Source organism: Sorghum bicolor, chromosome 1 (genome assembly GCF_000003195.3).
Source record: "Sorghum bicolor cultivar BTx623 chromosome 1, Sorghum_bicolor_NCBIv3, whole genome shotgun sequence".
NCBI lineage: Eukaryota > Viridiplantae > Streptophyta > Magnoliopsida > Poales > Poaceae > Sorghum > Sorghum bicolor.
The window spans coordinates 6,982,443-7,008,276 of record NC_012870.2 but is presented as its reverse complement, the minus strand read 5'-3'; the positions used below and the strand labels follow the sequence as shown (position 1 = coordinate 7,008,276).

General features: G+C 41.7%; 4 protein-coding genes across 12 annotated transcripts; 3 read left to right on the top strand and 1 right to left on the bottom strand.

The window, feature by feature from the left end:
* Positions 1-4,157, top strand: LOC8086254 (YTH domain-containing family protein 1). 2 transcript variants are annotated; one of them, XM_021447002.1, is made up of 9 exons: positions 1-329; positions 542-606; positions 722-881; positions 974-1,041; positions 1,276-1,824; positions 2,067-2,651; positions 2,730-2,942; positions 3,349-3,495; positions 3,583-4,145. In XM_021447002.1, the coding sequence occupies exons 1-9, from the start codon at positions 293-295 to the stop codon at positions 3,733-3,735; spliced, it is 1,977 nt and encodes a 658-aa protein (XP_021302677.1). In that variant the 5' UTR covers positions 1-292; the 3' UTR covers positions 3,736-4,145. The 2 variants fall into 2 exon arrangements, with proteins under 2 accessions (XP_021302677.1, XP_002466463.1); XM_002466418.2 differs by having other exon boundaries at positions 31-329; positions 1,273-1,824; positions 3,583-4,157.
* On the top strand, positions 5,555-10,055 carry LOC8086253 (PHD finger protein ING2). Of its 5 annotated transcripts, none has more exons than XM_021451444.1 (8): positions 5,555-6,098; positions 6,196-6,267; positions 6,710-6,894; positions 7,481-7,544; positions 7,645-7,895; positions 8,009-8,047; positions 8,747-8,858; positions 9,771-10,055. In XM_021451444.1, exons 1-7 carry the CDS (start codon positions 6,053-6,055, stop codon positions 8,846-8,848), a joined length of 759 nt encoding a protein of 252 aa, XP_021307119.1. In that variant the 5' UTR covers positions 5,555-6,052; the 3' UTR covers positions 8,849-8,858; positions 9,771-10,055. The 5 variants fall into 5 exon arrangements, with proteins under 5 accessions (XP_021307119.1, XP_021307118.1, XP_021307117.1 ...); XM_021451443.1 differs by having other exon boundaries at positions 9,701-10,055; XM_021451442.1 differs by having other exon boundaries at positions 8,747-8,862; positions 9,678-10,055.
* LOC8086252 (probable helicase MAGATAMA 3) lies at positions 13,316-20,365 on the top strand. 2 transcript variants are annotated; one of them, XM_021446692.1, is made up of 21 exons: positions 13,316-13,499; positions 14,023-14,144; positions 14,241-14,379; positions 14,502-14,641; positions 15,016-15,213; positions 15,319-15,516; positions 15,616-15,651; positions 15,859-15,944; positions 16,116-16,166; positions 16,620-16,728; positions 16,815-16,920; positions 17,095-17,192; positions 17,263-17,367; positions 17,444-17,536; positions 17,651-17,704; positions 18,061-18,119; positions 18,200-18,284; positions 18,362-18,721; positions 18,866-18,988; positions 19,696-19,782; positions 19,865-20,365. In XM_021446692.1, exons 2-21 carry the CDS (start codon positions 14,037-14,039, stop codon positions 20,084-20,086), a joined length of 2,457 nt encoding a protein of 818 aa, XP_021302367.1. In that variant the 5' UTR covers positions 13,316-13,499; positions 14,023-14,036; the 3' UTR covers positions 20,087-20,365. The 2 variants fall into 2 exon arrangements, with proteins under 2 accessions (XP_021302367.1, XP_002466461.1); XM_002466416.2 differs by having other exon boundaries at positions 14,014-14,144.
* LOC110429929 (protein NDH-DEPENDENT CYCLIC ELECTRON FLOW 5) lies at positions 20,435-22,725 on the bottom strand. 3 transcript variants are annotated; one of them, XM_021446703.1, is made up of 3 exons: positions 22,117-22,719; positions 21,548-22,003; positions 20,435-20,989 (listed from the first exon to the last, which is right to left on the bottom strand). In XM_021446703.1, exons 1-3 carry the CDS (start codon positions 22,681-22,683, stop codon positions 20,798-20,800), a joined length of 1,215 nt encoding a protein of 404 aa, XP_021302378.1. In that variant the 5' UTR covers positions 22,684-22,719; the 3' UTR covers positions 20,435-20,797. The 3 variants fall into 3 exon arrangements, with proteins under 3 accessions (XP_021302378.1, XP_021302385.1, XP_021302371.1); XM_021446710.1 differs by having other exon boundaries at positions 20,568-21,039; positions 22,117-22,725; XM_021446696.1 differs by having other exon boundaries at positions 20,568-21,055; positions 22,117-22,723.

The following is a 25,834-nucleotide window of genomic DNA, read 5'->3' as shown; positions in this document are numbered from 1 at the left end:
ATCACCGCCTTCGAATCGCTAAAACCCCTCTACCTCTTGGCTGGCGGCCTCCTTCTCCCTCCCCTCGCGTCTGTGGCGGCTATCCCTTCACTCTCCTCGCCTCGTCCCCCCCTCCCCTTCCCTAGGGTTTATCCTCTACCACCACCTACCCACCGCCTCTCCCCGCCATAGACAAGAATTATCTTATCGAATTATTACATCGGCCTTGGATCCGATTCAGGAGCAGCTGCGTGGTGGTGGTAGCTGCGGCAGGCGTCTGTCCTAGATCGAATTGACTCGGAGGGAAGAAGCCATGGCGACAGTTGCTCCTGCCCCTACCGCTGCTGACCGTATCCTTGCCCCTGTTCGTTTTTTTGGCGGGTTTGATCCATGCTCAGGGCCTTGGAGCAGTGTTTTAGGAGGCGGTTTTAAGAAATATTTCTTTTCTTTTTGGTCACGCTTATATATGGAAAAAAAATAATTTGTTAGGTAAACTGTATGGTTGAACTGTGAGGTGCTTGCTTGAATTCCATGTGCTTCTTCCTTGATTCGTGAGTTGCAGAGACCACCAATCTCCTGCAGAAGCTGTCCCTGGAGAGCAAGGATGGCTCCGATGCTGCCAAGAAGGTATCGCTTTGTAGGCTGTTTTGGGCCACCGTCTCGTTTTGCAGAATTATTCTTAGTGGAAGGAGAAATTCACTGAGGATAAAAATCAATGATTTCCTAAATTGTATAATTGTAGCCTTCTGGGATGCCATATGGATCTGCCCATGCTGGAGATGCACAGAGCGCTGCTTCGCAGGTGGATAGGTCGATAACACCTCTACTACAAGAGGCCATGGATCCTAACTTCTTCTACCAGCCCAATGCATATGCCTCTCCAGCCTATTACTTTCCTAGTGGTACATAAACCTGTGCTCCTTGTTGCCAGCTTGCCGCAGAGGTGGCTAAGTTCAGCAATTGCAATACTTAATTCTTGTATGCTGCTTCTCAGGTTATGATGGCTCAGCCAATGAATGGGACTCAAGGTATTCTGGTCATGAAGGAATGGAGATGCCCCCTGTAAGTTAACATTCGTGTTGACTGCAATTATCTCAGCTAGGTGTATTTTTGGGTTTAAGATACATTTGGATTATATGCGCTTCCACTTCCTCTAGAAATCTGAGAACAAATATAGTGGCATGTGTACACATTCAGATTGTGAACTATGAACTTTGGTGAATTCACTTATTTACTCTTGTGGATAACATAAGGGATGAAGCTGATACTTTCTTTTCTGTTGAACTAATGTAGCAGAGTGTGTACGGAGACATGTACCATGGATATGGCTATGCTCCATATGGGCCATATCCTTCGGGTTCTCCTGTACCAACTGTTGGGCATGATGGCCAGTCATATGGCTCTCAGCAATATCAGTACCCAACTCAATATTACCAGCAACCAACCCCAACAAACGCAAAACATGGTGTAAATGTTGCCAGTTCTCAACCTGAACCGCCCTCTGTTGCTAGTCAGCAGGCACGAGTTTTGGTAGATGCAACAAAAGCAACTCCAAACATGAGTGCTAATGGTATGACAACTGCTCACAACAGTTCGCTGCCGCGTAAGCAAACCCACCTGAATGTATCAGTAGCAAACAATGGTTCATATGGAAGAGGACCTATGCAAGGCGGTGGACCTTCTGCAAGCAATTATGGTCACAATGGTGTTCGTTCTCCAGCTCAATGGTATGATGGTCCAGTTTACTCGAATGGGCACCAGATACCAACTGCTAGTTCCACATCTTACCGTTCCAATTCATCTTCTACGAAAAGTCAGAGCCAGCGTCCAACAACAAACCTCATGGTGTGTTCTCCAAACAAATCATTTTCATAATATTGTGTTGCAGAGTTTTTTTTAAGTAATTAATTATGTCTGGCAATCCAATGACATCTAAAGCTTGCTCTCACATACCAGCGATAATGAATTGTACCGCCTTTCTTAAGACTGTGCACATACAAATGTTATGTGTTTACATATTTGGATTATTATGAGAAGTATGCAGTGTTCTTGAATAAAGCTTAGCTGTTGGTTTCATTTATTTCCAGGGTATACATGCACAGATGCCTTCGTCTGGAATGGGTCTGACCTCACCTAGCTATTCTTCTAGGATGTACCCGGACAACAGATTATATGGACAGTATGGTCAATACGGGAACACACTGAAAGGTGGCCTTGGTTTTGGATCAAACATGTATAACTCGAGAAACAATGGGAGGTGGGGAGTTGTGGATACCAAATACAAGCCCAGAGGGCGTGCACCTTTTGGTTTTAGTGGTGAGAATCAAGATGGCTTTACTGAGCTGAACAGAGGACCAAGGTCTGGTGGTTTCAAGCACCAAAAACAATTCGGGCCTACTGTCACTATTGCTGTGAAGGGCCAGGCCCTCCCTTCAGCGGGGAAACAGAACAGTGCTCTTCCAGACAAAGGCCAATTTAACCAGGAAGGATTTCCTTTAGCCTACAAGGATGCAAAGTTCTTTGTAATCAAATCATATAGTGAGGATGACGTGCACAAGAGTATAAAATACAATGTGTGGGCTAGCACACCTAATGGAAATAAGAAGCTGGATGCTGGGTACCGAGAGGCTCAGGAGAAATCCAGTGACTGCCCAGTGTTCTTGTTTTTCTCTGTAAGTCTGTAGCATCTTTCCCTATTATTAACTGTTCTTCTTTGGCAGTCCCTTTTTGACCTTGAGCTTGTCCCTTAGGTGAACACAAGTGGTCAGTTTGTTGGTGTTGCTGAAATGGTTGGTCCTGTTGACTTTGATAAGACTGTGGAGTATTGGCAACAAGACAAGTGGAATGGCTGTTTTCCACTCAAGTGGCACATAGTCAAGGATGTGCCCAACAACATCTTGAAGCATATTACACTGGATAACAATGATAATAAGCCTGTGACAAACAGCCGTGACACACAAGAGGTATATTTCCTGAAAGTTACCTGGTTTAGATGCTTATTAAGTGATTAATTGCATCATGATGCAATGGGCTAGGGGTACTGTAAAGATGATGTTTTGATTACTTTCTTTTCAGGATATTTTAAAAAATTACTGGTTTATCAGGGGGGGACTTTTAGCTAGTAGGAACTGCAAAATATGATCTGTCTATTTCGTTGTTTACAGTCATGTATGACTATGTCATGATCTGAGGGGCCTTAGCGAGTCTGCATGACAACTCATAATGTTGTCTGGCCGTTCACTTGTTGGTTTCTGTTGAAGAGGGTTGTTGAAAAATTATGTATCACTATGAATTGTTGATAATAAATATTGTTGGTCTTCTGAGAAGCTTACTTATGATAGTGACCCGTTGCTGTCTGTAATGCTGCAGGTTAAGCTGGAACAAGGTCTTGAGATGTTAAAGATTTTCAAAGAACATGTTACTAAAACATCAATTTTGGATGATTTTAGTTTTTACGAGAATCGCCAAAAGTTGATGCAGGAAAAGAGGGCAAAGCAGCAACTGCTTCAAGGCCAGGCAAGTATCTGTTCTTATTTCAGTGTTCTGTGGTTCTGTATGGCTGAAATGATAGTCTCTGATGCCTTGTTTCTTCGCAATGTCCAGGGGGGCGATGTTTCTCAAGAAAAGGACAAGGATGCAACCAATGGCAAACCAGGGGCACAGAAACATGCATTGAGCAAGGAAGGCATTCCTGCTGAGGCGGCGGCTAATGCCTCCAAACCTGTAGCTGAAAGTGGCATATCAAATGGCAACTGAGCATCATGTATACTGGTCGCCTTATCCGTGCATATGCTGCAGGTTTTGTGGTATCTGCAAATCAAAACCTATTGTTTCTGCCTGAATTATAGACTTCGTTTGGTACTGGAGTTCAGCTCATCATGGGAATGAACCAGATTTTACTTATTTTGTCTGTTTATTATTAGTTGTGTGACTGGTCTTTGGTGTCTTGGTACCCGTGTTAGGCTTCTTACATACCCTGTGACACCTGGTTTGTTGTAACCCTTGCTTTTTTTTTTCCCTTTTTGTTTTAGCTCTATTATTGTTAGCGAGGCAGCCGATTTCCTATACTTCGAACAACATTAAGGTAGTTTTTTTTGGCGTGTTGCGGTACTGTGGAGAGTAATAAAAGACAAAAAAGACTCTAGGTTTAATCCATTTTATCCCCATATTTTGTATAATTATGTCTTGTTCTTCATCCATTTTGTGTTCACGTACACTAAACAGCGTTCAGCGTTCTCGGTTTCTGTGCTTGGAGGATAATGTCTTAAAATTTGCGCGTAACTACCTTTAATCAAGTATAAAGTCAGATCTGCGTCGTGCTTTGAACTCTTAAAATACGTCGTTCAATCACGGATGCTAAAGTTACAGGAGAAGATATATTGGGTTTGTGTGTTTATGCAGGTCATGTGGTAAGTAGCGAATGAATACGATTATGGTCTTTGCGGCTCAGGCGCATGTAAATTTTTCTCATTAATATTCTCTCCATTCTAATTATAAGTCATTTTATTATGCACCTAGATAGTATATATTATGTTAGAATGACCTACAATTTAGAATAGAGAAAGTATATTAATATAAACTGGTATTACCGGATCTTTCTAGAAAAGAGAATACGGTCATGAACAAATAAATGTAACAAGTGCAACCTTGTTAGCACCATATCTCAAGACATTTTTCAAACCTTGTTAGCACCATATCTGGAGGCATTTTTTTGCAAGGTCTTCTCTTCCTAGGTTTTTAGGATGAGAAAAACTTGTCGATTCTCCTTCCAGAGACCAGAGTTGACGTCTTCTATAGATATTTTTCTTCTTTGGAAAATATGCGCAGTTGGTTTATTAAGTCCCTAATTGGACACTACACTTACATTTCCTAGATCAGTTCTCTGGGTTTGCAACTAGCATTTGTTATGGAATTTGGAATTTTTTTGATTCATTTGAAGTAATGTTGAGCGAAACTCAATTATTATTGTTTTTTTAGCAGAAGCTAAACTCAATTAAATGAACAAAGATAGCTAGCTTATATCTCTAACTGTTTGGCAAAATTTATTTTCTAAATCTTGTTCTTTGTCAACTCCTAAAATAATATAGGGAGGAAAAAAAGATCGCATCTCCAACAGTTTGGCAAATTTCGTTTCCAAAAACCTAAAAACCCGCTAACAAAATAAAGAGCCCCGCTAAGCGAACGAAAGAACCCCACTGAGTATGAGAAGAAAGATTAATATCAAGCATGGAGCCCGCGTGTATATTTGCGCGATAGACAATGAGATATGCCTTAGAAAAGATGAAAAATTAAGATCACAAACTGTTGAAGAGGATTTTTCTTTATTTTGCTAAAAAATTATAGATATAAAGGTCATTTGCTAAACTGCTAGAGATGCTAATTTCCGTTGCGGGCAACAAATTTGTTAAGGTGAGGTTGATTGACATCTGACGGTCGATGACTCACTGATAGCCTGCTGATTCCCTGAAAACGATTTGTTAGCCCTGTGACTATTGGCCTATTGGGCCATGTTCCATGACCTTCAGCCCACTTCGTGGACTCCTTTTCCCCCCACGGCCTATCTTCTCGCGTATCGTGGCCTCGCGCGGGTAGGTTCGCCGCCGCCCACAGCCCACCAGGTCGCTGGGGCCTCCCGGCGCCGTCGCCGGCCGCTCGAGCTTCCCCGTGCGGGTCCGCGCTTCCGCTCCCCAGCGCTTTCCCGAGCGTCGAAGGTCGATTCAGCGCTCTCACCGGAGCTCGTCCACGCCCCCTTGGCCCTGCGCACCACACCTTCGCCGGAGACCGCGCGCCACGCTGTCCTCGAGCTCGTCCTCTCGGGAGACGGCGCTTCACGCCCTGCAAGCGGGACGACCCCGTCCCTTCGTTTTGTGCGGGCAGCCCCGTCCCGCATCTACTCCTGTGGGACGAGCCCATCCCACTTCTCCCCTCATCCAAACGCCAGCGAGAAGAGGACCGTCCTGTCGTCCCGTTACGGTTCGTCTCTCCACCCTAGTTCCCCAAATCGAGGCATCGATCCATCGAACCCTGCCCGGAGACGCGGAATTTCGGGAGCAATCATAGACACTAGACAGGCATGGCGATCGCTCGGACCGGCGTGTACGTCGACGACTACCTCGAGTGTGAGACTTACGCTCCCCTATTTCACGGATTATTGAGTTTGCTACCCCCTCCGATTGTTCGTCCGTACCAGTTCATTTTGTATTTGAAATTGTGTAGACTCGAGCACCCTGGCTGGCGACCTGCAGAGGATTCTCTCCACCATGCGCGAGCTGGATGACAGGGCACATGGTGATGATTTCTTCCCCATTTCTGTTTTTTCTTAGTGTATATGTAAGGATATCTGTTCGAAATTTTGCGTATCTTATGTTTGCTTATTATGTACTCCCTCAGTCTTAAAAAAAAGTGCGACTTCAAATCTTGTCCAAGTCAGACTAATTTAAATTTGACAAAGTTTGTAGAAAATAGTATCAACAGCTGAGCTATGAAAATATATGTTACATGATGAATAATGATACCTATTTGATGTCATAAATCTTAGGGATACTAGTTTATTGTACAATTTTTGCTCAATTTAAATATGGTCTGACTTAGAACTGTAGCTAGAATTGCACTCTTTCCGGGACGGAGTATGTAGACAATTTCTTTTAGAGTCAGTTGATGCTAAGTTAACATTTTTGTGATGTGATGATGAGTGAATGATTGTTATTGCCTATATGATTTCGTGTTTCAGGCATTATGGGTCAGACCAAAGAACAGATAAAGTATATTCTGGGAGTATCATCCCATGGGTATGACAGGTCAAACATGGATGATGACGAGTCGGAGAGGATGAAGAAGGACATTGAAGCTAGCCAGGACAATGCTCTGAATCTTTGCACCGAGAAAGTCTTACTGGCACGCCAAGCTTATGACCTGGTACTGCTTCCTTCCTGTTGTTTCCCTGTGGTCCTAGGTTCAAGAAACTTATGGTATGAGTTCCTTTCAATTTTAAATGCTCACCTAGTGCAACAAAAAAATTATTTCATATTTGATAACTATCTTAGTTGCTGTTTTGTTTCTATTCTCCGGTCGGGTCCAACTTTTTTTTTATCTGAAATCCAAAAGGCATTATGAGAGTATGCATTTGTAATGTTATACAAACTTAAACTAATTCTAGGGTCAAGTCTTTGCAGTCACTGATATGTTCTGAGTTATAAGCTGTCTCAAATTCAAATATGAGTACTAACTAAAACTACTAGATAATGGTCAGCAAGAAGAAACTAAATTTGAATGTGAAGAGCCTGATACGATTTATATTGTTTGATATGCCTCCATACATCTAAGATTAGATGTTTATATTAGAAGCCTAACAGATGTTATGCCCACTGGAGGTAAAGAGATTTTGGTGAATGTGGATCAATCTAGAAATGAAATACCAACTTCTATAGTCTTACCATTTTATTCAGTGTCACTGGCTTTGCATGGATATCTAATCGCAAGCACCTTGTGCATTATTGTACAGATAGAGAGCCATATAAAGCGCCTTGATGAAGATTTGGGCCAGTTTGCAGAAGATTTAAAGCATGGTATTAGCAGTTGTGGCAGATGCTAGGCATTATTGTGGGTTGCCATCCTTAAATCTTCGTCAAACAGTTTTTTATTTTATTTTTTCCATTTTAATTGCAGAAGGGAAGATACCTTCAGATGAACCTACAGTCCTTCCTCTAGTTCCGGTGGTTAGCAGAGATGAGAAAAGGAGGTTTGGTTTTAGTACGCCTCAAGCATCAAAGAAATTTAGAGAGAGGGAATGGGACAGGGAAAGGGGTATGGACTTTGACTTAATGCCCCCTCCAGGTAGCAGCAAGAAAGCGGGTACATCTATGGATGTGGATCAAACAATCGATCCAAATGAACCGACATACTGTATATGCCACCAGGTCAGTTTTGACGATAATATATGTGTTAATATTTCCTGAAACTTATTTGCATTAAACATTTTTTATGTCACAATCACTTTCTGAATAAGATTTCTTTGTTATTGCTATTTCAGGTTTCATATGGTGACATGATTGCTTGTGACAATGAGAATGTAAGTCATCTTGGTGCGAATAATCATGCCTCACGAGTTATCTTTCAGAGTAAACTTATAGTTTCCTTTGTGTTTGAATCTAATCAGATCTTGGATAAGCTTTAGATATTTGCTGTGAATTTAGGATTTTCTTTTTCCCATTTCAAACAACATAATGTAACATTTATTATGCTTTGTTTCAGCTTGACTGATAATCTATGATCTTATCTTCAAGTTTGTAGTTTTCTTCTGTTGCCATTATGCACAGCAAAAAGAAAATCCTGTTCAATTGGTTTGCTTGATACATAGGTCATCTTGTGTCGTTGAGCATTGCCAGTATTTGATGTTTGATAAACTGTTATTATCAATGTATACACCTTCGAGGAAAGAAAATAGAGAAACAAATAATTCTCTATAAACCAGTTAAAGAACCTACATGGTGTATCTGAATATTTTTTGTCAACAATTCATGGTCATATGCTTGCATGCATGGTGTATGACTCTTTGTGATCATGCTAAAGCCTGCACTATAATAAGTATGATTTCCAAACATCATTACTAAAGAAAGGTTTGTGACGAACAAATGATTGGAATCCACAGTTGTGTCGAAGCATCACATTAGAAATACCAAAGCTTGTTAGGTTACAATACAAAATATCTTTTTTGTGTGAGAGCAACCTATCTCTTATAGATGCTAACTGTTTCACCTTGATGCTACAGTGTGAAGGAGGCGAATGGTTCCATTACACGTGTGTGGGTCTGACACCAGAAACGAGATTCAAGGGGAAATGGTTTTGCCCAACATGCAGGACACTTCAGTAAGGTTCTCCAAGTAGGTATGATGATGCTAGTAACCACTGTTGATTTCCAGAAATCTGAACTTTATTAAACCGAGTCCTTTGTCAATATAGGACATAGTACTTTTTAAAACCATGTTAAGGCGTTCCTTTTGTGCAGCCTTTCCTCATTACAAAAGAAAATTGTCATTTAAATATTAGTTGTTCACATTAACTCTTAAATTTTGTATAGGTGCGAGCTCTCCTGCGTCGTTCGAAAAAAAACTCCAAAACACAGTGGCTCACATTTTTCCATTTCTATTTGCACATATATATACTAATTTTCTTAATGAAATGTCATGTAGCTCTTCTTCGTTGTTTGAGAAAAAACTCCAAAATGCATGGGGATTAGTGGTGCACTGACGAAGCTACCTACATCTTGGTGGGGTGGCAGAATTAAACATGACTAAAGATTCTTCCCGTCGAGAAATTGCAATTATAAACTAGCATGCATCTTGCATATTATATTGTATATTTGCAGTCACAACTAGATCCTTGCATGATATTTACTGTGATTGCCAACAAAAGCTATTAGGGGAATGTTCTAAAAAACCAGACCAACCTAGGAGGAACGATGTGGCATTTTATTAAGAAGAAAATAGGCACCCAAATTTACATTTACGAGGACTCGCACCCAAATTCGCATATACACCCTTGACCAACTAAGTTTGGGCAGCTTAATATTAGGGGAACGTTCTACAAGATCTCTTTTACAATCCAACTAACATATTACTATTGGAAGTCTTTGAAGAAACCAATTGTTCCATGATCTTGTTTGAGACGGCAAGCTGATAAACTTGTTTTTTCGTTCCCGGATTGGTGCATCTTTGCTCAACAGCACCAAGGCCATGGGCGCGATTGGAACCTGGAATGATATACAAGGGGTAATCGTTTTGCTCAACATGCAGGATCTTCAATCTGAGGTTGTCATGTGTGAAGAACTTGTCACAACTTGGTTGCTCGAAGTTGTTGCTTAAAGTGAGTTAACATAGAGACTTGTCCTTCATCTCTTGGCGATGTATATACCTGGCACTGATTTTCCTTTTTTGGAATAACTTATGGTCAGATTCAGAAATGTTTGTAGTTGTGATACTTAACGCTGTGTGTTCTTTCGACATTGAGGAATTTAGCATCATCACATTCGACATTGAGCAATATCTTATTATTGAACATCGTTGTCAGCATTTCCAGCATTGCTACTTGTGCGAACGTGTTATCTTATTTCACACCATTTTTATTTTTAAGTAACCTGCGATCTGGACACAGCTAATGCACACGGCTGGCCATGCGTTAGACTACGCACACCCCTGCCGCAGCTCGCGGTCTAGCTCGGCTGCTCGGGTACTAACCTGTCGATGCCTTCGCCATCCCCAATTCCACTTTGCCGGTCCTTTCACAGCTTTTTTTCTCAGCGAACGATCCGACCGCGTCTTTCCTTTTCCCTTACCGCTTTCTTTCCTTTTTCCAGCGAACCATCCAACAACTAACTCCCTCCCCTGTGTTGACGTCATCGCTGATGTCATGTTGAAAAAAGCAAAACATTTATTTCAAAATGTTATAACTTCTGAATAGTGTATCTATTTTTATTTGCATCTGCATCACTGTGTTCTATGCGACGAGACGAACAAAACTAGACCCCACTTACATATGTTTTGAAGAATTTTATTTTATTAGTATTTTATGTGTATTATAGAATAACATATAATTTATAGGCTATAACTTATAAAAATAACTTATAACATATAACTTAGCATATTTCTACTAATATATTGTGATACTAATTTGTACATTTAAGTTTTGAATATAACTTATACACCTAACTTTACATCTAAGCCATTCGTCAAGTTATATAACTTATAAGTTACATAAGTTGTGTTTCATAATTTTTGTATTTCTAGAATTTGGTTCATTCACGTGTCTGTAAATGACTTTTGTGTTTGCAGTTTTGGCACAAGTTAGTTAATTTGTTTCTTTCTGTTTAATGACTTTTTATACATAAAAGGTGTTTTTATAACTCTTACGATTTTAAGTTTTTTGCATAAGTTATATTTTATAACTTCATAGCATAATTTATATGATGTAAGTTAATATACATAAATTGGTAGCAGAAAAAATAAATCTTCGAAACATGTGCAAGTGGGGTCTAGTTTCGTTCGTCTCGTCGTGTAGAACACATCAGTGGAGACGAAATTTTTAAAAGATACGCCGTTCAGAAGTTATAGTATTTTGAAATAAATATTTCTCTTTTTCTATGACATTAGTCATCCTTAAAAAGCGCGCACAAATGTGGAAGTGCGAAAGAATCACTGCGCATGTGTGGCTGGTTGCCAAAAAGAGAAAGAGGTGGGATTTTTTTTATCCAATAAGGTATGTCTGAAATTGATCGTTAGATTTGATATGGGTGAACGTCCGTAATTTAGTGAGGTCGTTCGTCATCGCCCGTGGCCACTCCCAAGTCCCAACTCTAAGCCCAAAGCCCCGGCGTCCGGCTCCGTGCTCCGGTAGCCTCCCAAATCACACTCGAAGCGAACAAGCATGGGTCACGTGTGTTAGAAGACGTAAGTACTCACCCTTTGCTTAAAAAAGGTAATATAATCTTAAAAAAGAATGAAATACAAAAAAATGATTGTGTGAAAATAAAAACAGCATAGAAGGCGTCCGGTTAGGCTCCGCTACAGATGGCCATCGGGCTGGGCCGGGCCAGCCCGGCCCGTGCCATGCGGACTTGGCCTGCGTGCCTGCCGTGTCGTGCCTCAGCGGCCTGTGTGCTTGGCCTTCGGCCCAAGCACAGGCCCATGGGCTTACTTCGTGCCGTACTGGCCCGCGTAGCTCAACGAGCCGGGCTGGCCCATAGCCCGGTTTTGTAAAAAAAAAATCAAAATGACCACATAATGACAATGATCACTTCACCAGCATAATGCCACAATCAATTTTTTTACAACTCTCATCTTCTCAGATTCACAATGTCAGTCTTAGATCATAGAAATGACATCAAAAGACATGTAACATAAAAATAAGCTATTTGTGCAATGCCCGCGAAGGTGGCACCGGGCCGTTGCCGGGCTGACCCCTAAAACCCGGGCTGGGTCGTGCCAGCCCGCGGGCTCAGAGGTCAGCCCAAGCACGGCCTGCACCACCTGGCCGTGCCAGCCCGGGCCTACGAATTACCGGTCCGGGCCATGCTCGGACCGGGCCAAAATGTCATGTCGTGGGGCAGGCCGTGGTGCCTCGGGCTGCATGCCCATCTATACGCTTCGCTAGGCCAAACAAAGCTGCTGGGCTACCGCCGCCACCGCATGAGTTCTCCTTGGTAACCTCGCGTTCGCACTTCCCTCCCTCCCTATCTCTCTCCCTCTCTGCGCCGACTAGGTGGGCTACGGCTGCCCTCGCTGCCGCCGCGGCCCTACGCCAGGTGCCGAGGCCTTCGCTGCTCTCTTCGCCAGCGACGAGTACCCACCAGGTATTCTCACCCCTTCTCTTCCCTGGCTGCTATGCGAAACCAAGCTTTGGCTATTTGAGGCCCTTGCTTTGCTGAAAAGTCGTAACTGAAAATATTGTAATTGCTGGCAGATTCCTACTACCTTCCAACAATTTGCAAAAATCATCGGTGTACATATGTACACGGTACACCCGTGTCCCTTTACTCAGCGCTCCGGTCTGCCTAACCATAGATATTTTCTTTTGTGTTATTCGTTATTGCTATTACTATGTGTGTGTTGATTGCTAGCTGGCAAGCATTCTTATCTGTAATGTACTTGTACTGTGGTATTAAGTTCTTGAATATCACTTAATCACTGTCACTATTTTATTTTAGATTTAATTATTATCATTAAAAAGATCATAGCCATTTGTGTGGAGAATTTGTGTATTTTGGTATAGTGGCGAAGTCAAAAGTTTTATGAAGCCTGGGCGTAATGCCATAGTAATACTAACAAGAAAAACTTGATGAAAGACTATAAAAGGGGTTAAGTGCTGAGAGAGCAGTGACTCGCTGACTAAAGCATGCTCAAGCATTTCTAATCCAAGAGTTCTATGATGTAGTTGACATTACAATTTTGATCTTAAATTGAATAAATAAAGAAGAGAGTGAAGAGTAATTGAGAAAGAGCAAATGAATACATAAGTTTTTGTCTATCTCCCCTCTTTCCTTTTTATAGGAAATGTGTGAGAGAAAATTTTCATAATTTTTCCTAATAGGGTTTGTATTTTAAAAAATATTTTTAGAATTTAGAGAAATCATTATGTCACAATGTTATGTGATTGGGCTCTGAGAACATTAGTATGATGATATGATCCTAACATATATTATTATATATATATATTAATTATATAGGTGCTAATTTGTTAAAATATGTTAGAAAAAAATAGAAGTTGCTAAAAAAATAAAAAAGAAAAGAGACAAGAAAATTATATGGGCTTTTATTTAGTGGCCCATTAAACCCACGCACCGCCGGCTCCTTGCAGCGCAGCGCCGACGCTCATCTCCATCTTCCGCGCGTCGGCGGCTCCCCCTCGGCGGCGTCCAGCGACGGAGGGGCAGTCCCAGGGCGGCGGCGTCGGCGGCTTCCCCCCACCTTCTCTCGCCAGTCGCCTCGCGCCCTCGCCTGCGTCCTCCGCGCACCGGCCGACGACCCTGCGTACGCACCTCCCTCTCCCCTCCCGCCTTTGCTGTTCCTGTGGGAGCCCGGCCAGCTGCCGAGGGTGGCCGGGCCTTGGCTCCGCCGGTGTTTGGGTGTCCGTTACACATGACGTATGATAAGTATTGAAGCAACATAGCTCCTGTCTCTATTTGGCACTCTGGATGTGAACCACTTGCTGGTTGATGTACAATAGTACAAACTACAGTGTAGAAAAGAAATGCAATGTTAACAAACTGACGTACAGCCTCTCCTCTTTGGTAATTGTTTCAGACTTCATTGTTGATTGCTGATGGTCAGCAGTATACAAATTATGTATAAACTTCAAAGTAGTTATTAATTGATTTATTACTGCCTCCCATCTTTGGTCTTTTTTGATGCATTGTTGATTGCTGATGCCTTGCGTTTTTGGTATTTTATCGTTGAATCAGTCAGCAAATTTAATAATTGTTTACCAGATATTCGTGGAGTTGTTATGTTAACAGTCTTGGCATAACCTAAGCTAAAATTCTAGGTATACCAGTGGCCGCCCTTCCAATGACGGTGGAGAAGTCCAGTGGCGGCACGTCAACTTCCTCCACCATGGACCGTTTCCAAAAGATTGTCCTAAGCTGGGATTACCTCCGCCTCGTCACCGAATCCAAGGTACGCACATCAACCTTACCACACCCACCACCCACCCGCCATACCATCCATAACAAACTTTTCTAAATCCCTAACCTTCTCTGGCTCGGGAGTCAGGGCGGCAAGCAGGCCAAGGTGCTGCAGCGTGTGAAGAACACGTACGACTCGGTGGCTGAGTACCTCGGTGTCTTTGAGCCACTGCTCTTCGAGGAGGTCAAGGCGCAGATCATCCAGGGACGCAGTGATGAGGAGGAAGGTTAGGGCGCGCACTCCTGCACTTTGCTTCTTTCTCAATGCAGCATGTTGCTTGCTCTTATTTCTCTTGTGAGTTGCCAATTGTTTTTTTATTTATGTTTTGACCTTGTGTGGTGTGTGTAGAATCTGGGATGGACTGGCGGAGGGGCGCAGTGGGATCTTGCACAGAGTCTGAGGGGTTCCACAAGCTCTCTGTGGCGGTGGAAGACAGTTTTCAGGATAATGTGTCAGAGAATGACCTACTGCTTCTCTCCAAGGAGAAAGTAAGTGTTGTGCAAGTAAATTTTGTAATTTAGCCGGTCCTGATATGAAAAATACCAAGGTAATGGCTGATGGGACGAAATGTGTCAAACTTTTATTTGGTAGGTGGCCATTTGCATAATATTTGATAACCGAAACCCGTAAAATATATAGATGTATTTTCTGAGTTTTTAGTTCTTACCTTTTGGACATTTTTTCTAAGAACAGAGCAAAATGTGCCATAAGTTATGGTTGTGATATCATACTTAGATCAGTCTGGCAAGTAGCCTTTAGCCGGGTACATTATGTGATGAACTATACTGAAATAAATCAATCTGGCAAGTAGCCTGTAGCCAAGTACATTATGTGATGAACTGATGTGCCTGCACTTTTGCAGTTTGAGGAGGGATCGACCCCTAATGCATACGCCTTTGCATTGGTGGAACAGCGTGGTGGTGGCTTACATATTTCGCTTAGAACTTTTGTGGCAGGTGAAATTGTAAATCTGAATGTTGCAAAGCCTGTGAAGTCTACAAGGCTGCAACATTTTGCTTCCACCATTGCAAGTCAAAACAGCTTGCTGTGGATATTGAAGGCGAGTCTCAATTGTTCTAAAACAAGCACCTGAGTTTTTCATGGTTGCATCGTTTATTGACGGCATGTGCTGCTTGATATGCCATTTTCTTGTCTAAATTTTCAGGTCTGCAGCTTGTCTACAATAATGCGGGAGTTCACAGCTATGCATTCTGTAGCTTCTATACCTTTTAAGGATTTGATTCTTTCAGCTACTGAGAAGCACAAGGATGGTGACGATCAAAGTCGTGCGTGGAATGTTCCGGAGCCACTTATGGATTACCTCAAAACTAATCTTAATAACTCCCAGCTAGAAGCAGTCAATGTGAGCATCCTTTGTGATTTTCGCATTGTTGGTATATGTATTGTGTTCCTAATATTTATTTAAAATCATGGGTCTGATAGTTACTGAATTTTTTTCTAGGCAGGTCTTTCACGCAGATCCTTTGTTCTTATCCAGGTCTGTTATTTTTTACCACTATTAATTTGCATTGTTATTGTTTACCTGTCTTGATTAGTTATGTGAAAGTATTGCAGATACCTGAGCTGTTTTAGCTATATGTTTTTCTTTTGAATGATGTGCTGATCGAACACAACACTATTCAAGAGTAATGTGCAGTTTGCTGATTTATGTTACTTCTTCTAAGTTCTATCTGCTTATTTGCAGGGCCCTCCAGGAACAGGAAAGACACAAACTATTCTTGGACTCCTTAGTGCTGTTCTCCATTCTGCTCCTGCAAGAATGCAGATCAAGTAACAAACTCACTTGGTTATTCTTTATATTTTGGTGTATGGAATAGTAATTCCAATTATGTGGATAGAAAAGCTCCATGTTTATCATATATGAGAGATAGTAATTATACTGCAGTTCTTGAAATCTTAAATCGCGCATGCATCTCATATGCTTTGTGATGCTTAATGCAGAGGAGGATTTGATGTTCTAAAGCATGGGCCAGAACTGGACATTGATGGCAAGTATGTTAAGAATGCAGGCCTCCTAGTTAGTTCCTAATATATTTATTTGACTTTGGGCTGGGGTATGGAAAATGGGAAGGATATAAAGCTGATTAATAACATCTAGCTGCTTCAAATTGTGAGTTTCCCTTTGAAATGCTCCATCCTTAACTGGTTTCTCTTATAGATCTGCATGGTTATGTGTTGGTTACTAGAAAATAAAATATCTTAGTTTTGACATTGCTTTTGTTCCTTTGATATCTCAATCCTCCAAACAGGGAGTGCTGGGAGGAAAAGGTTGTTTTGTTTATGGTACCATATTTTGTAGCCTTTTTATTTTCTAGCTTTTTTATGTGGGAAGTGGAACAGCTAAGAATTTTATGTTATTTTGATGGATTACTGATTCTAGTTTTTGAAACACCATGCAACTGCAAATTTCTGTTGGCACCAATAACTGGGGAGTTCACATGACAGGCGTGCACACTGGATGAAGGCATCTCCTTGGTTACTTGGTGCAAATCCTCGAGATTTGATTATGCCTGTTGATGGTGATGATGGATTTTACCCAACAGGAAATGAACTGGTACTCTTCTATATGGTATACTTGCTAAATTTTACTCAGGTTCCTGGACTATTTTATCCCTTACATGGCCAAAAAAATCTTTACAGAAACCTGAAGTCGTAAGTTCCAATCGCAAGTATCGGGCCCATGTGTTGGTCTGTGCTCCATCCAACTCAGCACTTGATGAGATCGTGTTGCGTGTTCTTAAGACAGGTAAAGGTTTTCGGTGCTAAATATCCAGTACAGGCACAATGCTCCCACAACCCTGCTCTCTGTTTTTCTTTTTGTGCATCTGGTGTGCTCATACATTTTTAGACTCATCACTCATGCTATCATTAGGAAGCATCATGCACAAATTAAGTAATGAAATGATGTTTTTTTTTTCAGGAATCCGAGATGAAAATAACAACACTTACAACCCTAAAATTGTGCGCATTGGAGTGAAGGCCCTTCATTCTGTTAAAGCAGTTTCCATGGATTACCTTGTAAGTGACATAAAGTTGCAATACATTTTCTATATAACTTCTGTCAACTACAATGGTTTCAACCTTGCAGATTCAACAAAAACTTTCTGGTGTAGATCGCACATTAGATGGTGGGAGACGAGGTGCTGGTGAATATGATCGTATTAGAGCTTCAATACTGGACGAAGCAGCCATTGTACTCTTCTGATTAATTATAAAAGTTTGCTGATTATACCTATTTCAGTATTCTCACTTTCAAGCAAAATTCGCAGGTATTTTCTACTCTGAGTTTCAGTGGATCCTCAATTTTCAGCAGGATGTCCCGTGCTTTTGATGTTGTTATAATTGATGAAGCTGCACAAGCGGTGAGAAACATTGCTTTCATCATGGAACATTGACGTTATCAATTTGGATAATAGAATTTTCTGTGCCTCTGTTCAATTAAGTTCCTAAGCTTAGACTTATCCCCTTCTTTTCAGGTGGAACCTGCAACTCTTATTCCATTGGTCCATGGCTGCAGACAAATTTTTCTTGTAAGTTGTCTAATTTTCTCTTTTTTTGTATGTTTTTTCTTTTTCCGGTTCTTTAAGCATCTTGCTTTCCCCTGTGCAAGATGTATATTATTTATTTGTATAGTACCTTGTTGTGTGACAGAGGTCAGGCCCAGGTGATATTTTGAATATTTCCTCTTCTCTTTAGTACCTATAGTAGCACTTGTCTATCTGGGCTTACGTTAAAAGTATACTTTAATTTCTTGGTGTGCACTTTTGCGCAGTCTCACCATTTCTCTTGACTTTATTATCTCATAATATCCCTATCAGGTTAATCTGTGCACATGAGTACAATCACTTTAGCTTTTGGTAATGATATCTAATAATATTCCTATCAGGTTGGTGACCCAGTTCAGTTGCCTGCAACTGTCATTTCACAGACTGCTCAGAAGTTGGGGTAAGATGATCTTCTTTTTATACCGGCACACATTTTCCAGGTGCTGTAATATGCTAAGACAATGCTCATTTATCTCTTAGATATGGAACAAGCTTGTTCAAAAGATTTCAAGCTGCTGGCTTTCCGGTGCAAATGCTTAAAATCCAATATCGCATGCATCCAGAGGTGAATCTCTTATCTTCAGCATATCTGAAGCTGGAAACTGGAATGATTGTTGTAATTCATTATCCATTCCCATTCAGATTAGTATGTTCCCTTCAAAAGAATTTTATGAAGGTGTACTACAAGATGGGGAGGGTCTCAGCAGGAAACGTCCATGGCATTCCTACAGCTGCTTTGGACCATTTTGTTTCTTTGATGTTGATGGCATTGAATCCCAGCCATCTGGAAGTGGTTCTTGGGTAAACCAGGATGAAGTGGAATTCATAACTCTCCTGTATCACCAATTGGCAATGCGCTATCCAGAACTCAAATCTAGTCCTGAAGTGGGTGTTATATCACCATACAGGCATCAAGTAAAACTATTGAAGGACAGTTTTCGATCAACCTTTGGGGATCAATCAAAGGAATTGATAGATGTAAGCACCGTTGATGGATTTCAGGTACTAGTTCAAATGCATTTTAGGAATTCTGTACAAATCACCTCTATGCCTCAATACTCTTGCAAGTACCAGTGATTATTATGTTATATCTCTTTCTCGCTCTTTTGTGACGATGCGATGTTGTATCCGACTGCTTGTATGTAGGGACGCGAAAAAGAAATAGTAATTTTTTCATGTGTAAGATGCAATGAGGAGCAAAAGATTGGCTTTGTTTCTGATTTTCGACGAATGAATGTTGCCATCACAAGAGCAAAATCTGCTGTACTGGTAAGCCCCTGTTCTCCATGTTTCAAATTTTATCATTACTATTTTGTTTTTGCATTATGGTAGCTTCAAAGTTTCCATTGTTTGCATGACACAATTCATATATGCACTCTAGTCTGAACTGAGAGGTAGAGGCAGGTGCAGGCTATAAATTTAATAAGGAACTCTGTTGCCTAACAAGATGTACAAAGTTTGAGATTCTCTCATGCATCCATACATGCAAGTAGATACAATTGTTCAAGGATGCTGCTTATAGTTATGGTATCTAAGATGAATGGTAGAATGCCTTTTTGAGATCAAAATGTCCTGTGCAATATGTAACTTCATGGCTGCATCCTGTCTTCAAGATTGACATTTGGACACCCATACCCCCCCCTCCCCCCCCCCCACACACACACACTTGTACCGCTATTTGTTCATGTTTTATATATATACTTTCTCCAATCACTATTGTAAGTCCATTATAAATTTAGAACGGACGTATCTCCAATATGACACTTTGGCTGGCAAAATCTATTCTCTTTTGGAAGGAGCTGTGTGTGTGTGTGTTTGTGTGTGTGAGTAATGCCAATCTTGTGTTGTCAGTCCATATAAAATGTTAGTTGATGGTCAAAGTTTAAAAAAAACTTAGGAAAAATCTCAATGTGCTTATATTTGTGATTGGAGGGAGTACTTAGTTGTAAATCTAAATAATAATCTGCATGCCGCAGGTTGTAGGTTCTGCTTCAACATTGAAGCAAGATAAACACTGGAACAACCTTGTCGAGAGTGCCAAGGAACGAAATCGCTTCTTCAAGGTGTGTGACTGTTGCTATCTTGTTTCCTTAGCATGAAAGAGTATACAGCATCTGGATGGGTCAAACTATGCACTTTTTGCAGGTCCCGAAGCCATTCACCACATTCTTTGGAGAGGATAACCTGAAGGCTATGAAGGTTGAAAAGTATCTTCTGCCAGTGCCGAATGCTCAAGTACTGGAAGAAATCAATCAAGAAGTTGTAAGGCAGGAGCTCATGAATGTCGACGATGCTGCCGACCATGCAGATGCAGGGGATGACGATGATGCTGCTATGGATGCTGACGATGGAGGTGGCGATGATTGATTGTGAGATTCAAAGGATTGAATGGCTTGGGTAGAGCAGTTATGTAGAGTATTGGTATACAAAGAGGAATTGGCATTCTTGGATGGACGAAGGTTGTTGAGGGTTGAAAAATAGAAATTGGAAGTAGTGTTTCTTTTCTCGTACCTAATTTTAAGAAAGTGATTATCTCAGATGACACTATGAAAATTGTTTATTGTGAAACTACACAGCTGATAGATATGTCTCTTAACTCTTATGTATGTTTTCCATGATTCGCAGTTAAATGTCACAGTAACATCCTGTGATGTGTCTTTCGCATGCACTGGTTTTAGGTGAAGTAGAAGCATACGGACATAGAGAAGTTTCAACTGAAGCAAATGCTGCTATTCTCGATACTTCACTGATCAATATATATGTTTTTCTTTCACCTGACATAGATGTTTGCTAGTCAGTCAGGTCTGATGTGAAATTAACGTTGTGGTGGTGTTCACTGATGCAGATGTTGTTCGGTCGCGGGTCACCTTGCATTATCGCATTCGACATCGACCAATAATTCTAATATTGAACACTGTCATCAGGAATTCACTATGGACAGCATTTCCAACATCTGTACTCGCTAATTATTTGGATTTCCAATTATTTTGCGTCTCGCCTGGCCTCATCTGCTGATCTGGATACACGTACACGAACATGTGACATGTCCAGGGTCATCAGTTCTCCCACATAGCATTCCTAGAGATTGGGGTTGAGCAGGTGCTGAGCTCCCTGCCACGTGTCTCCAGGTCCCAGCATCACAGGCTCCAGCATGGCAGGCCCTACGACCACGTATGCATATTTGCCGTACCACTGGTACTGGGATCCCGGGCTGAAGACGTACAGCTCCTCGAACCCCTTCCTGTGCAAGCGAACCGAGTTCCTCCTGCCCTGCAATGCAAACGATTCCCGCGCAAAAGCTCGCATCAGTCGTTCAGGCCCTGCATTTCCAGTCAACTGAGGCCTTGTTTAGTTTGGAAACAAATTAGTTTTTTTGGCTACTGTAGCACTTTCGTTTTTATTTGACAAACATTGTCCAATTATGAAGTAACTAGGTTCAAAAGATTCATCTCACAAATTACAGATAAAGTGTACAATTAGTTTTTATTTTCGTCTATATTTAATGCTCCATGCATGCGACCAAAGATTCGATGTGACGAGGAATCTTGAAAATTTGCGAACTAAACAAGGCCTAGTTCCCACAATATTTTGCAAAATTTTTCATATTCTCGATCACATCGAATCTTGTGGCACATAGATAAAAGAAATAACTAACTACAGTTTATCTGTAATTTGTGAGACGAATCTTTTAAGTCTAGTTAGTTTATGATTGATACTATTTGTCAAATACAAACGAAAATGGTACTATTTATATTTTTGTAAAATCTTTTGAAAGTAAACAAGGCCTGAATATAAATCAGAGAATGGCCAATCTCCGAAGGTTTTTACCCTGTCGATGATGGTGAATTCCTTGGGCGCGTTGCTGTACACACGGCACATGACATCCGTCATGTGCTTGTAGTCGTCGTCCTCCTCGCCGTCGGACTCGTCCGCCGCGCCACGGTCCTGCCCGCCCGAGAGGATCATGTCCAAGCCTCTGTTCGCCCACCGGTGCCGCGCTGCCGTCCCTGCTGCGGACTGCTGCACGGCCCCGTAGTCCGGTGGGATGATGCTGAACTCCGACAGCGCGGGCTCCACGCTGCGGTAGTCGGAGCCCAGGAGCCCCAGGGCGTAGGTGGCGTCCGGGGTGCTCACCCGCAGGTGGTTGGGCACGGCGCACGTCAGTGCCATCGGCGACGACGCGCCGTTCGTCACCGCGAGCTCCGTGGCCAGCGCCTCCGGGTGCAGCGTCACCACGCACCTCGCCGCGGCCGCGCTCCCCGGCGCCGCCGACGCGAGCTCGATCTGCAAGGAAACGCGACGTGCCATGCCATGACGAATGACCTTTCTGAATCTGAAGCTTGGGAGCCTTATCACTAGTCACTACTATGCTGTACTGTACTGTTCAGGCGTAGTACCTCGATGGAGGTGGTTGGGTTTCCCCGGACGTCGCGCAGCGACCACGCCCCGCTCGCGCTCGGCGACCACACACCGCCATCGCCGCCAGCGCAACGGAGGTCCACGGACACGCCGCCGCGGATGACGGCCCGCCCGCCGGGGCCCTCGGCGACGTTCGTGTGGAGCACCTCCGTGACCGTGCCGTGCCACATGGCGGGCTTGTAGGACGTGACGAGCCCGCTGGGGAGCAGCACGTGGGCCACGCTGCCGTTGCGCAGCGCCATCTTGACGGCGCAGCTGCTGCCCACGGGCTCGAAGCTGACGCCGTGGCCGGCGAACTCGGCGGCCAGGTAGTCCACGTTGAGAGGGGCGGGGGAGGGCCCCGCTGCTTCTTCCGCCGCGGTCGCCGGCGCCAGCGCGCGCACCTGAGGAGCTGCGCCTGTACTCGCAAGCCGCACCCTCTTGCTTCCGCCACCGCCGCCTGGCTTGGGGGAGAGGCACATGACGATGTGCTTCCTTGAGCTCGCCAGAGGGGTTGGAGTGGCATGGGCAGCTGCAGTGGCAGCAGGAGTGCAGAAGCCCGCCATGCCTGCCAGTTCCTGCAGGAACGTGTGTGATCAGTGAGTGTAGCCTTATCTACAAGGTCTGGGAAATATTCCGTGCTGGATTAACGGTGTCCTTTTCCACTTTTCAGCTGGCTTTAGATATTTTTCAAGCTGTTTTTATTTCAATTTTGGAGCACACTACCAATCATTTTCCGGGGCAAGACAAGATTATTTCCGTGCAGAAAAAAAATCACATAAAATAGTTTGTCCTAAGTATATGAACGGATATTTTTTTAGCCAGTATAATTGAATAATTTCCAATTATATTAAGAAGGGGATTGTATTGGACCATTCCTAAGAAAAAAAACATATCACCAATTTAATTTCTACGATAGATAAAATTCGATTCACTAAAGAGCCTTATTCTAGGTCACTGCCTCGTCAATTTGAATTGAAACCTGCCACATGCGTTCAATAACACGCGCAACTAAATAATTTTTGTGGTTTTCCTTTTTTTTACTGATCGTCTTTGTTTCTTAGGTCTTTTGTTGGGGAACGGATCTAGTGCAAATTCATCTTCTGTGCAAACTGTGCAAACTCTAATCTGGACCATAGGATGTTGATCCAAGGGGCACGGAAAGATTGGGTAATTTTGCACTTAACCGCCCGCTCTTAATCATACTTTTACAAATCCCTCCTTCCACCTCTCTCATGCACCCCCTTGGATCAACATCCTACGGTCCAGATTAGAGTTTGCACAGTTTGCACGGGAGATAAGTTTGCACTAGATACGTTGCCCTTTTGTTGCTGTTTTCTTGTTTCTCTACCTTCTAGCTTTAACTTTCTAATGAACCAGGAGGATTTCTCGCACCTTGCCGCGGGAACAAAGAAGGAATATAAATAGGTTGGAATGTGTATTGTCTAGTTGGACAGTTATATGTTTAGAGAAATATATGACTTGTTGATGTAAACATTACAGTTACATGACCAAGTGGATTTTAATTGTGTGTTGGATAACTTGCATGTTAAGAGAAATAGGTAGTGGGGTTTTGTTTTATAAAAGTATAAGATTTTATATAGGGGTGCAAGGCCATCAAGTTTCGTAAAAAAAATCATATTTATAACATCTTCTAGACAATAACATCATATGTCATCCCCTCTCTTGTGATTTCTCTTTTGAAAACTCTCTCTTGTGAATTAAGGTACAAAACCAAACACTCATATATGTATGTTTGCACACTCACCCTTGTAAAGTACATATATGCATTCTTTTTCTACGAGCCCCTCAAACCCCTTGAAAGATTAAGTAGATGTCTCAATCAGGTACGTCCCTTCGTGTAAACAGGCTAAACAGGTGTGTAAGTGAACAGTGACATCATCTACCACTAAAAAAATAACATCAGTCATACTTCAAGTTGAGCACTTAATAACATAGATCACACCGTAAAGAATATATATATATATATATATATATATATATATATATATATATATATATTATTGAACTCCCTTTGCCCCCTCTCTCGCCCCCCCCATCCCATGTGTAATTCTTGCCTCCGCTAGTTATTAACATGTTTTAGGGTTTTTGTTGACGTGTTTAGGTCAGGTGATGTGCCCTTGTTACCCAGTTCTCAATGAGATCAGTGGCGATATAGTTTTCCTTTTTTTTTTTCCTTTTTTGCAGCACATGATCATAGAGCTGTAGCAAGTAGCAACAACACTTTGCTTCATTTTCATGCACGTGCATACTTGTTTTCTCTGCAGCTAAAAACAGCGATGATAATGATCATAAGTGCAGTGCCGTTGGTACCACCACCTATATATTATCGTCGTTTCTAGCTAGCTTCTAGCTAGCACTAATTTGCCATCAGAGCTGATGGTCCAGATCGCTTCCTGTCTAGACTTCACAGCTACTCCATACAAATCAATTGAGCAGAGACTACATTAACCATGAACGTGGAGCATTGAACTTTTCTAGCGCATTTTACCTGCCGTACATTATCTATAAATTTTGTATCAGCATGATCGGAACAGCTTCTTACGCCTGTACAGCAGCAGCAGCCAACCTGAAACATTTTCATCGGTTGTATGATTTTGAGTTGCAGCCAATCGGCTGTGCTGTACAGCCAGCCACAAAACGCTAAAAAAAGCATAAGCGAGCATCCGTACAGCGTTTAGTTTTAAAATAACAGTTTGTACATATTCATTTGAGCCATACAAGTTTCGTTTTGCTGATAAGCCAAACTAAAAAGTATTATTCGTTGATTTATTATAAGAAAAAAAACACTATATCATGGCTAATAAGCTAGACTGATAAGTTCACATGGTCCGCTGACTCTAGAATATTGTATATCGACAGTCTGATTTTTTTTTAAGAAAAAGAAGATGCCAAAGCCTTTGGGTAAATAAATAATCTAACTTCAGCCCCTTTGTGCACTATAATAAAGAGCTATTTTATTCCTCTTCTAAAATGGATTACTCCCTCCATCACATATTACATGGCATTTTATAATCTCTCAAAAACCAACACTAAAGCCAAAAGATTAAATTGCTCCTCAAGAAGTAGAGATAGAGATGTATTGGAAAAATAGAAATATACATTGAGAGTGAAGCCGTCAAGTAAGGATAAATTTAAATACTATAATAAGGTCATCTATTTTGGGATAGAGGGAATAAGACTTAGCCATTATTTTTTTAGCTTTACTGTCTCTCCATGCACCTATACAAAATGGAACCATAATCATGCGAAAAAGTAGCATACTTCTAGTCTGCAATGTTGAACAATCAGTTATGCTTCACTAATCACTACATCAAATGATTTATTTTCTCTATGCACTATTTTTTTCTTTGCCAAATTATATAATGATTGAAATTAAACATATATTTCAAAATTGAGAATGAAACAAATCTTCAACTACAACAGCGCAGCTGAGATCAAAATGGCATTTCCCTACTAGCTCTGATTCTAAACATATGAAATTTTCTAAGTGAAAAATAGTTTTAACTTTAACCATAAATATTTTAGAGACACACAACACAGATGTAGTCGAGTCTATCATAGAAATGCTGTCATAAATACTTTTCAATTTATATTGATTTATTTGTGTATACATTGCTAAGCAAAAATATCTTATTGTAGATGACAACTTGATCGACTTCAGAAAATGCATCAACCTCTTTTCTTTCTCATCTC